The sequence below is a fragment of the Chanos chanos genome, chromosome 2 (assembly GCF_902362185.1).
Source record: "Chanos chanos chromosome 2, fChaCha1.1, whole genome shotgun sequence".
Classification (NCBI taxonomy): Eukaryota; Metazoa; Chordata; class Actinopteri; order Gonorynchiformes; family Chanidae; genus Chanos; species Chanos chanos.
The window spans coordinates 15,145,751-15,160,440 of record NC_044496.1 but is presented as its reverse complement, the minus strand read 5'-3'; the positions used below and the strand labels follow the sequence as shown (position 1 = coordinate 15,160,440).

At 40.2% G+C, this 14,690-nt stretch overlaps 1 protein-coding gene across 1 annotated transcript in view; it reads left to right on the top strand.

Annotated features, from left to right (window-relative positions):
• Nucleotides 1-6,175, top strand: part of arnt2 (aryl-hydrocarbon receptor nuclear translocator 2) — a 40,719-nt gene extending 34,544 nt beyond the window's left edge. Inside the window, exons 14-19 of the mRNA XM_030794404.1 lie at nucleotides 107-230; nucleotides 912-1,011; nucleotides 1,301-1,439; nucleotides 2,204-2,369; nucleotides 5,598-5,746; nucleotides 6,073-6,175. Of these exons, the coding sequence (XP_030650264.1) occupies nucleotides 107-230; nucleotides 912-1,011; nucleotides 1,301-1,439; nucleotides 2,204-2,369; nucleotides 5,598-5,746; nucleotides 6,073-6,171 (777 nt within the window). The 3' untranslated portion in view covers nucleotides 6,172-6,175. The remainder of the gene's footprint in view (nucleotides 1-106; nucleotides 231-911; nucleotides 1,012-1,300; nucleotides 1,440-2,203; nucleotides 2,370-5,597; nucleotides 5,747-6,072) is intronic.
• The last annotated feature ends 8,515 nt before the right edge of the window (nucleotides 6,176-14,690 follow it).

Genomic DNA, 14,690 nt, shown 5'->3' with positions numbered 1-14,690 from the left:
TTGTTTACCCCCTCTCGTGGACTGGCTGTGTGTGTATGTGTGAGTGTGTGTGTGTGTGTGTGTGTGTGGGATAATGGGTGTCTTTTCTCTCTGTTGGTGCCCACAGGTGCCAGTGGCCAGTGTACCAGCCGGAGTTCACGAGGCAGGCAAGTCCATCGATAAAAACGAGTCACTGTTCTCCCAGGAGAGGGATCCACGCTTCGCCGACATGTACACTGGCATCTCTGGATGTATGTAATGAGTCCTTATTATTTTCCATGGTCATGTCTTATTCATATACAGATTATTCATTTACAGTCCAGAAATCTGATCCGTTTTTTCCCCACCCTCTTTGATTTATAGAATTTCTCTCTGCGTGCTATTGTGATGGCGCAACTAACTAATTTCGCAGTATTTACACGAACATTTCATAAACCTACACTCTCTGATAAGGGCGGTTATGGAGAGCCTCTCGGTGACTCTCACCTGCTCTCAGCCACGTGTGCTGTAGTTTGCCTCTCTCCAGCGTATCTCTGGACTCTACCTCATTAAGGCGACACTCCACAGAACACGCTCAGACGCCATGTTTAATTCCTTCAGTTTCAAGAGGCTTCATATATTTATCTAGAGTTTCTCATTCCTTACCGCGGCGCGTCTTCGGCGTGTATGTCTCATGCTGATAAAGAGCATTGTTTATATCCCCGGCGTTTTATGACAAAGCTGCTGTCTGAGGCCCGACTGCTCTCTCGTGATTATAATGTGTATTCTCTCTGTGCATCTCTCTTTGGGTGATAGCAGTAATAGTAATAGTGGGGTTTTGTTGGTTTTTATGACAGGGTAGTAAAGCTCTTTTCTCACTTATTGTGCTGTGTGTGTGTGTGTGCGTGTGTGCATGTCCGTGTGTGTGTGTGTGTGTGTGTTTTTGTGTGCAGCTGATAAAAAAATGATGGTGCCCTCCTCCACGGCCGGAGGCCAGCAGCTGTATTCCCAGGGCAGTCCGTTTCAGCCCGGTCACTCCAGCAAGTCCTTCAGGTGCAGATCTGGATCCTCTCTGCCTTTGTATTTATTCAGACCAACATCTGCCCTCTAGGGATTAACTCCATTCTAGGCTAATTCTAATCTATATTATCAGAGGTTGGCATTCCGTTTTGGCACATTCATTAACCTTATTTGCAGATGGAAAAATAATCCCTCTATTAAGATGGATTCATTAATCTTGTTGTCAGCATTTCTCAGTAAAAAAAAAAAAAACAGGGTTTCAGCCATTTAAACACGCTTGTCATGCAAACAGAGCGTGTGCATGTGTGTGTTTGTGTTTCAGCTCATCAGTGATCCACGTCCCAGGAGTTAATGACATCCAGCCGTCTGCATCTGCTGGGCAAAATCTGGCTCAGATCTCCAGACAGCTGAACCCGGGCCAGGTGTCCTGGACCGGAAACCGGCCTCCCTTTTCTGGCCAGGTGAGAAAGGCCACTGGTTCCACAGTGACTTCAGACACAGCGCCGGCGCTTCGATTCCATTAGCCGAACTCATATGCGTAACAGAACATTCCTCTGGCTGTTTTGATTGGGTCCCAGTATTGGATCCAGATCTGCGTGTGAACTCTGTGGACCGGCTCACCGGCTAATTTAAGTGTGCTGTCAGTGTCACTGAGGCACACTCGCGTGTGGTATTCACACGCGAACTAAAGCGTCTCATGTATGTAATTAAATGAAATCATCTGTGTGTTAGAGAGTGCAAGCACTTTTTAACACGAATGTCATTGAACGGGTTCATATGTGTTCCCCTTGCGGTCAAAAAATATTGGATTAAACCACTTTACCCAACACCCTTCAATCATTTTCACACTGTGCCCTGTCACCATTCCTTACATGTTTGCCCTTGTTCCATGAGATAGGTACTGTGGAGTGAAACCATGGAATTTACTGACATCATCTGCTTTTGTTTATGTTACATTGTCATGCCGAACATGAATTATGATTTTTGCATCACGGATTCCTTTTCTAATGACAGATCATGTTTAGAAAAATACACATGCTGTAGGCTGTAGTTATTAAGGCCCTTAATTCACCATGTAATGAATACGGTGACTGCGACGGCACTAATGAAAAAGATAACATAGTAGATAACAATATTATCACTTTAGGCTGGAGCTGTATTTACATAATGAAACTGGCAAGCAAAGAGGGTTAAACTAATTATCATCGTTCTGCTCCAACAGCAGCAGATACCAGCCCAGTCTAATAAGGCCCAGTCCTCTCCGTTTGGTATCGGGTCCAGTCACAGTTACCAGGCAGACCCCTCTTCATACAGCCCCCTGTCCAGTCCCGCAACCTCTTCCCCCAGTGGAAACGCTTACTCCAACCTGGCCAATCGCGGCACGGCTTTCGGTAAGACATAATGTTTGCACTACACATATGGAGTTATGTGCTCATAAAGCAGTAGTCGTCTAAGTTTACTGCCGTGTTCAAACAGAATGAGCACGCAGGGATTTCCTTCTGGAGCTCACCTTGCAGCTACCACTGAAACGACCTCTTTTACAAGGAGCGTTAACGGGGTAACATTCTTTTGAAGAGAAGAAAAGAACAAATTCTGATATGATCTAACAAAAGGTACCACGTACGAATACCCATAACCGAGCCAGTCATGGTTAAATTCTTTTTGAATGTGAGTCGTATTTGGACATCTCCAGGTCCAAAAGCTGAAGCATTCACACTATAGGATTTGTAGTTGAGTGTGAGAATAGGAACTGCTTGTGTGGAGAAACAAATTGCATTATGGCTCCTTAGGGGAAAGATCCTCCCACGAGTTCTGGTACCTTTCTGTACCATCAAACTGTCTGCTGTCAGCCCTGATATACGAGTCCTCTCGGTAAACATGCGCTCGTAAACATACTCAGGAGTAACGCGTGAAACACACACTTATGGTCTCACTAAATCCAGTGGTGATTTTTTTGTAACACTAGCAAATTTTGGCACCATTGATTTAACACACTTTCTCAGACTCATTAGGAACTTGTTGCTAAATTTAGAGCACATAAATAACACATTATTTGATCATTACCTTCAGCAGCAAGCAGCTAATCAGTTCTAAGAAGTTGAGTCATGAGTCAACTTTAGTTTCCTGCGGCGAGCCCAAAAACTGGAATGTCTCCCCACATTGCCTCTTGGCCCTTGTATGCAGATTCGTAGAACTTTAGAATGACATTTTATCGCATTAAATTCTTTTGGGAATGCTTTAGTTAGATTTAACAGGACTGTGCGTCCCAGAGTACATTGCTACAAAGCAACATCACAGTGTCTGCTGAATGATTGGAAAAGAAATTACATTTCCGTCACTGTACTCTGTCCAGATAATGTCTCTGTCTCTCCAGTAGGTTTTAATTAGTCTGTCATTCACTGAACCTCTTACAGGCTTAAAGAGGAAATCTGGTTTCCATACACTTTACACACATGATAGTGAGGAATTTCATAGGCATGACATAGGAACATGGAGAATGTCAGGAAAAACACCAGCACATTTACGCAACTTTTATCAAATTCGTGAACCAAATCGACAACACACCGCACAACTCATGGGGCGACTATGGAATGATGTTATTGGCATGCGGCTATTGAAAGTGTTAAGTAAGGAAAATGTCCTTTATGCTTTAAATGAGGTTTATGCGTTGAGGTTAACTCAACGCAGGAGTCCGTGTAGAGAGAGACATCTGGATGCTAGGATGACTCCATTTCTCCAGAATGGTTGCCTTTGGGCAAAACATTCGCTCCTGCCACCTTGGACATATGATCAGCACGTCCATTTTAAAAGTAATTTATGTTCAAAAGGTGGTATTAAAATTCAACTCCTCTTTGGAACAAGCTAGATATGAGATTTTAAATGGCTCTGTAGCCCCTAGAGACCTTTGCCAGCTGTTTGGAAATGAACCTATTTGATGGCCATGTCCAAATAATTCTTTTTTAATGTGTTGTCATTAAACAGATTGACATTTCTCTTTTTCCTCCACATGCAGTGCGGTAGAAAACACGTGACGACAGAAAGGCGCATAACAATTGAAATACAGACTGTCGTCCCCGATCTTTTTTAGTCTGTTCCCCTTTATAGAAGATGATATTATTGTTTGTGATTTAAGCACTAAAATAATTTTCCGTTGATATCATTTCAAGACCAGACAGTTTCGGCCTTCTCCTGTAATGGCTTTATTGAAGTGCCTCTTTTCTTGCGGAACTTGTCCTCTAACGAGTTTAGCTGATCTCTCACTGTCTCTCACTCATGGGTATGGCCTCAGTATCAGCGGTGTTGGCGGTATCTGCTGGTCAAATTTTGTTCAAGTCTGAGAATCCTGAAATTCTTAAGACTATCTGTTTTTTAAATTGTGTCTGAAGTAGGGCAGCTGTTCTGAGTATCTCTAGAGAGGTGCTTGTGTTGATATGCAGAATAGGCTCGGTTCCAAAATATGGTAGCGCGTGTTTGCTTTGTGTATGAAAGCATATAAGATTCGCTTGGTGATGTTGCAAGACTGACAGAATATTCTGGATAAGCGGAGTTCTTCATTTTGTTCTGGGGAGCAGCAAGAAAGGCTGGATGTAGCTTTAAGACAAAAGGCTACAGAGATGATTTCTTCATTTATCCCACAACGTAAGTCTTCAAGGAAGGAAAAGAAGAATGGAAAACTGATGAAGAGAGAGATAGAACAAGAGAAGTATGGTTAGAGACTTAAAGCAAGACACAATCATTGAATGAAAAAGATGAGGGTTTCAGAGAAATAAAACGGCAGGAGGCAATGAAAAAGATACAGAAGGATGTAGAAGAGAGAGAGAGAGAGAGAGAGAGAGAGAAAGAGAGAGAAAGAGAGAGGGAGAGGGGCTTTACATGGGAACAGCAGGATATTGTTGGCTATTCATAGAGCTAACGGGGTGAAGAAATGAGCCGCTGACCTTACAGCGTTCTCATCCACTGAAACTATGAGAACAGGCCTGCGGGCACCAAACTGGCATCTCGTACGCGCTCGCCCTCAGTGGTGCCCCCCCTCCCCCTTTGCCCTATCCCGGTGCACTTAGCACACATCACTCTCCACAGTCCTGTCTCGATGTGGCTTCAGCTCCTGCAGGGCAGAAAGTGCAAAAAGAGCGGATGTTAATGCTTTGCTAACTTTTAGGCAATGTCTTATTTACAAACTCAGATGCAGGATGTATGCATGCAGTGAAATATAAAATCTGTTCTATGAAACATGTTGACAAGCTGTCCTTATTTTTGACAGGAAAATGTATTCACGAAAGTGAATCTTCTTAGCTAGCATGAATAACAAGGTATTTTATTTTAAATTGTTTTTTTGGGGTTTTTTTAATGTCGAAAACTTTCTGCCATTCTCATGCCATCTGATTGGTATTCAATGCATTTGAGTTTATAAGAAGAGTTTTGAAGTACCAAACACCAAATTCCCCTTTTGTCAAAACAGGGTGTGTACAAAACAAAGAAGAACACGTACAAATTTCTTTAAATAGGACAATCTTAATGCTTCTTTCTTGTTCGAGCCGAATCAAGAACCCCATTACCGAGGTGTTTGAAAAGTTAACACAGCGTGCTTCTTTAACGGTGCATGTTTGCCTGATTGTGAGCAGATGTGGCTGGGGAGGGCAGTCAGAGCGGGGCTCAGTTCCAGGGCAGACCCTCAGAGGTGTGGTCCCAGTGGCAGAGTCAGCACCACGGGCAGCAGGGCAGCGAGCAGCACCCCCACCCTCAGTCCAGTCAGTCAGAGGTGTTCCAGGTACGGCCTCCGATCCTCATCTATGACCTGACATAACCTCCGTCTTCCATTACTACTCTCTTTATGTCCGTCGCCAGCGCTCATGCAGCTCTCACAACTGTTTAGTCCCTGTTTCTCTTTTTTGTTTCCTGATAATGATCCGTCTTAACTCCACTTCTTATTTACTCTTCAAACCCCCAGAGCTTATGCACTTTATCGCCCCGGTAACAGTTATACCACGAATGAACGTGCTGTCTCACACACACTCTTACCCTCACATACACACCACACAAGTTGATGCTATGAATTGACCTGCCAGGACTCAAGCCGCTCTCTCTTTGTTGTAGGACATGTTGCCGATGGCCGGAGATCCGACCCAGGGAACAGCCAACTACAACATAGAGGACTTTGCTGACTTGGGCATGTTTCCCCCATTTTCTGAGTAATTTTGAGATGAGATTTTTTTTTTCCGTGGTTGCAGTATCACACAAAAACTCACACACACACACACACACACTCACACACACACACACACACACACACACACACAGACACTCAAACGACCTTGCACACAGGCACACACACACTTGCACACCCATGGGAAAGTATCACTGCAGATGTCAGTGGAAAGTCTGGATACACTCATCATTTTCATGTTGCACATTCTGGGCCTTGAGACTGGTTGTCTGTCTCGCTTCAGACACTATCACATCATACACCCCCCTCCCTCACACACACGCACTCACGCACACATACACACACACACACACACACAAAGACACACCCTTGTGTCAAAACTGATGGCTGATCATTCTAAAAAAAAAAAAAAAAAGGCTGTTTAATGCAAATTGTTCAGAGATTCCTTTTGATATGTTATCTCATATGTATCTATGAAAATATATATGTGATGGCGATTTTCAGAGTCTTTTTATGATGAGAAGGGAATTTAATGTGCACTCCATTTAACTTTGCCAAACTGTGTCAGACTCACTGGACATACTGAGATATCGACGCTGCACCAGCACAACGTAGTGCAACACAAGACGCTTCTCGTGTAAAATATAGTCTATGTAGTGATGTCCATAACCTAGCTAAGCTAATAATAGTGTAGTTTTAAAAGTTCAGTTGACTTTTTTGAAGGAAGTCATTAAACACTTTGGCTTCAAGTGCACTTCATGAAGCTATTGTCACCAGCCCGTCACCTCTGGAAAGGAAAAGCGCCATACATACTGCATAAAGCATTGCACCCTCCTTGTGTATTGTAACTTTAGTGGCTGCTGCAATTTTTTTTTTTTTTTAATGTTACTTATTACTTTTGAATAACATAAACCTATATGCTTTTACACATCAAGACTATTATGCAGCAACAAAGAACTGATGGGAATATCTTGAGATGGATTTTGAAATCTTTTTTGCTAAATCAAAATGGATGTTTTTTATGTAAATAATGTGATTTTTCATGTTGACTTGTGTTTTTCTTTCACACATACAGCTATACATACTTGTGTAGGGTTGGTATCATAATGTGCAGTGTGGTACATATTTAACTCTCGGTATTTAGTTAGCCTGTTAATTGTACAATGAGTTTAGACTTGTATAAATTGTGTAAATGTGTTCCATTATTTTTGTGTAACTTGGGGGAAAAAAGATTGTGCTTGTGACAATAAATTCTCATTGAATACATGGCTTTCAAACAAATGGATTCAGTTGTCGTAGATGTCTTCTTTAATATTCAGATTTGTGTGTGTGTGTGATCAGTTATTCAGTAATAATCTGTAACCTCCAGAAATAACACTGACAACTCTGTTGATATTGAAAGTATGATTGTATTACAATATCGTACATTGGGCATGCTGAGGAGGAACATTGTTTAAAATGTAATTTTATAGCATCTATGTGTTGTTGAGTGTTGATTCTGTGCTGGTAGATACTGCCTGCAGGTAGGGTGTTATCCATTTATCAGTGAATTTATTACTCATTTTAGTTGGCTTCAGTTTTCTGTTCTGGTATATGAATTGCATATGTAACTGATTTATTTCAGTTTCCTGTGCATAATTTCTGACCAGCTGGTGCACTGTATATCATTTTGCATGTAAACTTCTCATTTTCACCCTGAATATATTGTAATTCTAAGAAAAGCAATCACTGCACCTTTGTTAAATCATTACAACACCTCAGAGTGCTTCTTGACTTTGAAGCATGAGGAACATCGGAGGAGACAGAGTTTCCACCAGCCTCAGTGATTCTGAAGTGTTATTATTGCTCACTAGTGGACCTTACACCTTGGTAGGCAGGTACATACTATTTTGCTTTTAAAAAATGTGTGAGAAGGTTTCGTAAAGGAAATTAAACATGCACTCAGTCCTCACTGCAGCCTCTGAACCGTTGACATCAATAGGAATTGAAACCATTTCAAGTGGCCATGGCCATGCTTTCCCACTTTATTTTTCTGATCTGAAATACAGCAGTCAGTGCTACAGACGCTGTTTAAAGGTATTTTCTGTCCTATGTATGCTAAGACAGTGTTAGTCCTCCTAACTGTGAGCAATTCTAAAGATAGTGGTGAGTGTGGGCTTTGTCAGACTCTCATGGTTGTCTCCTTCCACAGTCAGACTGATCAATCAACGCAAGAAACAACACTTCAGAGGGTCTTGGATAGAGGAACTACCATCCTGAAACCACTCCTTTGCTCCATCTTTCACCTCAATCTTTTCTCCTTGTTTTTTTTTGTCTGATAATATGGCGCACACAGAAATAACTCATTTGTCAGATCTCTGAATTATGGTATTTACATACTCCCTATTTTGGGCCCTCTTTTCTTCTGAACCCTAAATATTGTTGTAACATGCTGTGACCATTAAACAAATCATTTCTTGTAATAATTCAAGACCAATGCATGTTTTTTCTTCATTTGTTCAAAGGTCCCGTAGCGTAGCATCCACCTTCCTCCATTGCTTGGAGCTCTCAGATTTTCTTTGCTAAGCTCAGAAGTACGTGGGCTAGAGAGGTCTTATAGCATGTGAGAGAACATTGGGCTTCAGGCAACCGGGCCGTCTCACGTTACTATCGCGCCCATATGTCATACTTGATTACGGGTAATGTTCGCTTAATTTGAACATCAAGCTGAAACATCGTAAGCATACCGTAAAAGTGTTCCACAGATAGCGCATTTCTCTAACGCTCTACTCCCTCGAGCTCTGTATGCGTTCCAGCTGAAGTTTGGAATGTTATCTACCTATCACCGGTGTGTAATGACTCCGCTCCTGTCTCGGTTGAAAAGCTTGTCATGCCCACTTGGTTTCTGCCTGTTCTAGAAAAAAAAAAAATCGTTTCTAAAGAAAACAAGCCTAGTGACAACCCATCATTATCAGCTTTGCTCGCTTTAACGGGACGAAACAAGCCATAACAATTTTCATATTTCTTCTGCCTTTGCTTTTGAATTTTCAAGGAAAGCTTCAAAGTTAAAATGAGATGCTGTGAAAATGATTCTCTTTATAGTTCTCTAGATCTGAACAACAAATGTTCACTGAATATGTTCATTTCCAACATAAGGAGATTTTTTTTCTCAGTATTGTGAAGCTTCAGTTACATGTTAATTGGCTTTGAGTGAATTTCAGAGTCTCCACTGTATACAATAAGTTGAGCTGCATGCATTGAGTTACATGAAAAGTCTTTTTTCTAAAAGCCTTTCCACCTTGATAAAGACTCCTTGAAAGATGTGTCTTATCATTGCTATTTTTCCCTCCTCAGCAATGTCGAGAACAGTGGGACCCTGAGAAAACAAGGCATTGTGCTGAAATGCATAATCAATCAGTGCTCACATATTTCAGTGTAGGCCACAGCTAATTTCTCTGCCCTGGAATAGTTACATATTGCTCCTCTGCACAGTTCTGATCTTGAGCATTATGTAGAAATGTCTTGAAAGGAATCGGTGCAATCTGGCTTCCCTTCCTTTGTTTGTGGTTTTAGAAAAAGGAAAGACCTCTTGAAATTTCACCACTCAATGTTTTTTTTTTAAAGTTAGTTTTTTCCACATTTTTTTAGGTCCCCTTTAAATTGTCAACAGAAGAATTTGGAATGATTAAATCCATGCATCTCTCCACATCCCTCAATTTCCACATCTAATTGCAGGTGAATTCACTAGAGCCTTGTCATAATAAAAAGGCTGTGGAGTCTAATAGGAGACACGAGTCACTGTTACCATTGCTTAAGGGAACAGAAGGCCAGCACTCTGCTGAGAATCATTGCTATAGTTTGATGAGATTCTCCCCTGGACGCAATTACCACTACATTATCTGTTGCCTCCACCTGTGTAAAGAATGAGATTATTTCTCAGATTCATGACTTTCCCTTTCATTAATATCAATAACATATTTTCATAGGCAGCATGTACTTCTCTGACTAATGTCATTGCCTAATACTCAATGATGGAGAATCTTAAAGAGAAAGACGATCCCCTTTGTTAGAATATTTTTGCCTTTTGCACATCAAACCTTGAGTGAAGTTGTGATGAGCTTGTTATTAAAGGTTTCTTGACAACCTCTCCCTCTTCAGTAAAGTCAAAAGTGAGATGGTCTGAACATGGCTATTTTCTTTGTCACAGTGGCCTAAGATGGCATAATAACAGTGTACTTCAGTTCTTTTTTTTTCAGTTACCGAAAAGTAGTCATTTGTAGTGATCAGTAAGTGTGTATGTTTCCGCATACAGGTAAACTATGTAGTTTAGCTGCGATCAGTCCCTATCGTAGAAGATCCTATTTCCTTTCCTTCATTCCCTCTTGACCTCGCAAATCCGAAAGTACTATTTGGATGAATCCATCATGCTAAGATTATGATAGTGAATCTAAAGGTGGGTTAGTTTTCCCTTAATGTATCCAGCCCTTCAAGACTCTCAGAAGACCAAAGATAAGGAAATGGAGTTATCTAAAAGTACAAGGCCACCTCTTCGAAATATTTCATTTATCATGTCTCCTTACAAGACAGATTGTTGTAAGGAGTTGTTTGCAAAGCTAATTTAACTTCGGCATCACTGCAGAAATCTAGGCCCAGACCGCATCAGTGAATAGTAAAGGACATAGGTGCTGAAAGTTAGGATCTCATTTGAGAGCCTGGGCTTATCAACAGCATGCCAGAGGGCCCAGATCTTAGGTATGCAAAACTCAAGACATATATAATATGAAAATACCATTATTTTAATTCTGGTCTTTTCACAGTGGGGCCAGCAAGATCTGATGATTTTATGTCCTACACAAATATGCTGAAAAGTTTTTTTCAAAAGTGTTAGACCAAACTGTTGCATGCTTTTTAGGATTTGTTTTTCTTTTATGTTCTAAAAATGGATGCTGCAAAATCCCTGTGACCTTATTGTTCTTTGTGTCCTCACCACAATATATAGCAGATTCCCAGTCTCTTCTCAGCCCATAAGGTTTGAGTTTATCTCTCTAAATAAACATCTGCGCACAGAGACAGTCAATCACATCTCCTGGCCCTGTTATAAAATCCCTCACTGAAGTCACACTCTGCCTCCCTCACAGTGACAAGCAGATGCCTGTATGCACAATGCTATGCTCTATTTCAGGTGAAAATATGTATTCTCAGAAGAATCACAGGGTCAAAGTATTTATTTTCAAACATCTAAGAAACAAAAACAGAATCCATTCCTTTTGTGGCTTAGTGCTTGAAAGTGAATAAGGCATCTCTCTCCAGTTCAAATAAACATGGTTATTATGTCACCCCGGCTTTTAGAGAACAGCCAGCAGTGCTTTTGTTTGGATTGGGATTTTGGACGTCAGCTGTTACATTCCCAGAAGGAATGAGTCAGGTACGTTGACCTGCTTGATAATAAGCTTTGTTGGCTTCCTCCAGTGTTGATCTAACCCACTGAGAGGCATAACGTCGTAATAGACATCTTTTACATTATTTGTTGAAACCACTTGTGCATTCCAGTTATCATGAGCACAAACCCCCCCGGTGATTACTGTCCATTTACGTAAAGTCTTTTTTATTGCACTGCATGCTGTAGCTACTGTCTTGTTAAGCTAACGTAAGAGTGGATAAAGAGAGAAGAACAGGGTAATAAAAAGGCTGTTCTCAAGACAGAGTGAACCGGATATTACTCTTAACAATTTGACCCTGTGTGTCCATCGTGATGCGATGGAAACGCCCAGTCAGCGATGAGTGAGGGAAAGGTCATACAGTGGACTGGCATGCTGGTATAGGTCAGTCACTGACGTGAGCAGGCCATTTTCCCCTCAATATCCACACCCATTTCCTTGATGTGTCACGTCCTCTCAAAGGGCCATCCACTAGTTTTTTATTTGATTTTTGATTTGGAGGCCAGTTTTTGACTTCATCCTGGTGTTTACAAAACTAGTTTGTAGCTGATTACGTAGGATATTGTTGTCATTTCCTAAAAACTGTATTTGCACCATGGGGTGTACCAGGCTTAAAATGCCAGAATATATTGACTTTAATATGACAAAATCTACTGACATGCAAAATAAAAGTGTATTAAGTCTATGAACTTGCTTCAACTTGAAGGAAAATTTTATTCTTTCTTTTTTTGAGATAGTACATTTTTGGTGTTTGTAGATTTAAATATAATAGAAAGCATTGGACATTGCAGGAAAAGCCAGTTGTAGCAGAAATTTAAGTTGATGCTTATTTCTTTTCTATGTAATTCAGCCACCTATTCAACTTTCACCTCTCTGGAATATATATATATATATATATATATATATATATATATATATATATATATATATATATATATATATATATATCCAGAACAGTTCCAAATTCTTCCATATTTGATTCAGTGATTTCAGTCTAGTGTCTAAATCAACAATGATGTAAAGGATCTGATTTACCATTCCCCAACAAAAGCAGTGTAGGAAATTTGCAGGCAGTGTCCCAATTTTAAGAGAAATGATGAAATTCCTGTTTGTTACTTGCTATCCAGTCTGTATGTCTTTGCAATGAAACTCTAGAATGCTATTTTTCCGTTGGTCACAAGATCTGCCTACTAGATATTTAAATGTGAATGACCAAAACATACACAAACTGAGATGTCACAAAATTAAATACAGTATTTTGTGTTTTGAAAATACAAGTACTACTTTCATGCAAAGTCATAAAGAGAATTTAGCCGTATGAATTAAAATTGGCATATGATAGTATGTAACATACAGAGATGGGCGGTATTTCCACTGTATGTATTTGAAATATTTTTCTTGTGCATGAGTTTTCTGTCCTCTATGCTTAGGAGCAAGAGCATCTTTTCACAAAAGTGAAGTAACAATCCTTGTTTTGTGATCACGCACAGGCAGAGCGAACTTTTATCCTACACATTTAACCCATCCAACACACCAGTAGCACCGTTTCTTGCGCCCAGGGGGCCCTTACCCAAGGGCACACAGCCATGGACAGCAGCCCTTGGCATTGAACCAGCAACCCTTAGGTCACAAGCCCAGTGCGCTAATCTCTAGACCATGGCTTCCCTTTAGTGCATGTTGTTATGCTATTATAAAACAGAAATAGTTGGGTTGTTGTCACGGACATTTAAAATTTTCTAAGCTATCTGTCTAATATCTGTCTAACAGCATATCAATATATTAGCTAACTACTGTTGGTCTATATTATCATTGGTCTAACTATAGCTTTTACTGTAACTTTATTATGGCGTTTACCTTGTTTCATTTAGCGTGGTGTTTTAAAGCACGAATCCAAAATTCAACTTTTGTGCGAACTGGCTTTTAAAGCACATTCTTTTTATAGAATGTAAAGCACAGGCACAAGGCACAAATACATAGTTATATTTGCACTTAATATCTTCCCTTATAAAGCAGCTTTTTGTACTTAACGTATATAAAGAAATCATAACAAAAAAGACCCTCCTCATTCCCATTTGGCACAGCTTCAAAAACAATCGAAGTTATGTAACAAAAATGGCATATCCCATTCAAAATGTTAAACAGATGGAGCAGAGCTATCACCGTGTTGATTGGTCATGTCTCTGAGAGGTTTTTTTCCCCAGCATCTTTTCAGCAAGCAACTCATTGCTACTATCTCATGAATGTTCTTTATCATTTTCTCTATGATAAAGCTTCAGTCCTCATATATTTTAAATGATTAGCTGACCTTTGTAGCCGGACAGGCTTATCTGCTTGTTCTTATTCACGCAACATCAAAAATATTTCTCTGGCCAGCTCATTAATAACAGGCTAAAGTAATTTTAAAAGTGTGAGTTAAAACACCCTTTCATCTAGTAATATGGAGTGCTACCAATTTGCTTCTTTTTCATATTAGCAAAATGTGTATTAAACAGTATTCCATCCAAGTTGATTTACTACTAAGCTTACCAGTTTGCTAGTAAGCTAATAGAACGGGCAGTAACTACATTAAAGAGATGATATGTTGACCTCTCAGATTTAACATGGTCCAGCACAGTTCTCCAGCAATCTCAGGAGGACTCACATCTCTGATTACTTTAGGCGTAGAAATTAACTATTAAAATGCGTTGTCCAAGCAAAAACTGTGTTTAAATCTTTCAATTTCTAAGCTTATGTATCTGACGAATAATTGGGAATTTAACGGAAATTTAGTGGAATGATTGAAATTTTGCAATTACGTTCGTCCTTTCCACATGAAGCCCAGGTAAGGCACTCATTAACGAACTTTATCGATAATCTCATCAATTCTCAACAGATCACAGACTCCTATATGTCTTCATCCGCCAGACGTGTTAAAAAAAATAGGGGGAATAGGATATCCGCTTTTCCCGGAAGTCCTATATTTGGGATTGGTGAAGTTAGAGATATGGCTGCTTATATTGTGTGCGGCTAGCTAACTTATCGTTGGATTTGGAATATTAGCCATTAAATACCCTTGCTCGAGCCTTTAATGCAATTTTAATGAAATTATTTATATGTGCGTATTTGCTGATTTTAACAATGTCAGGGGGTAA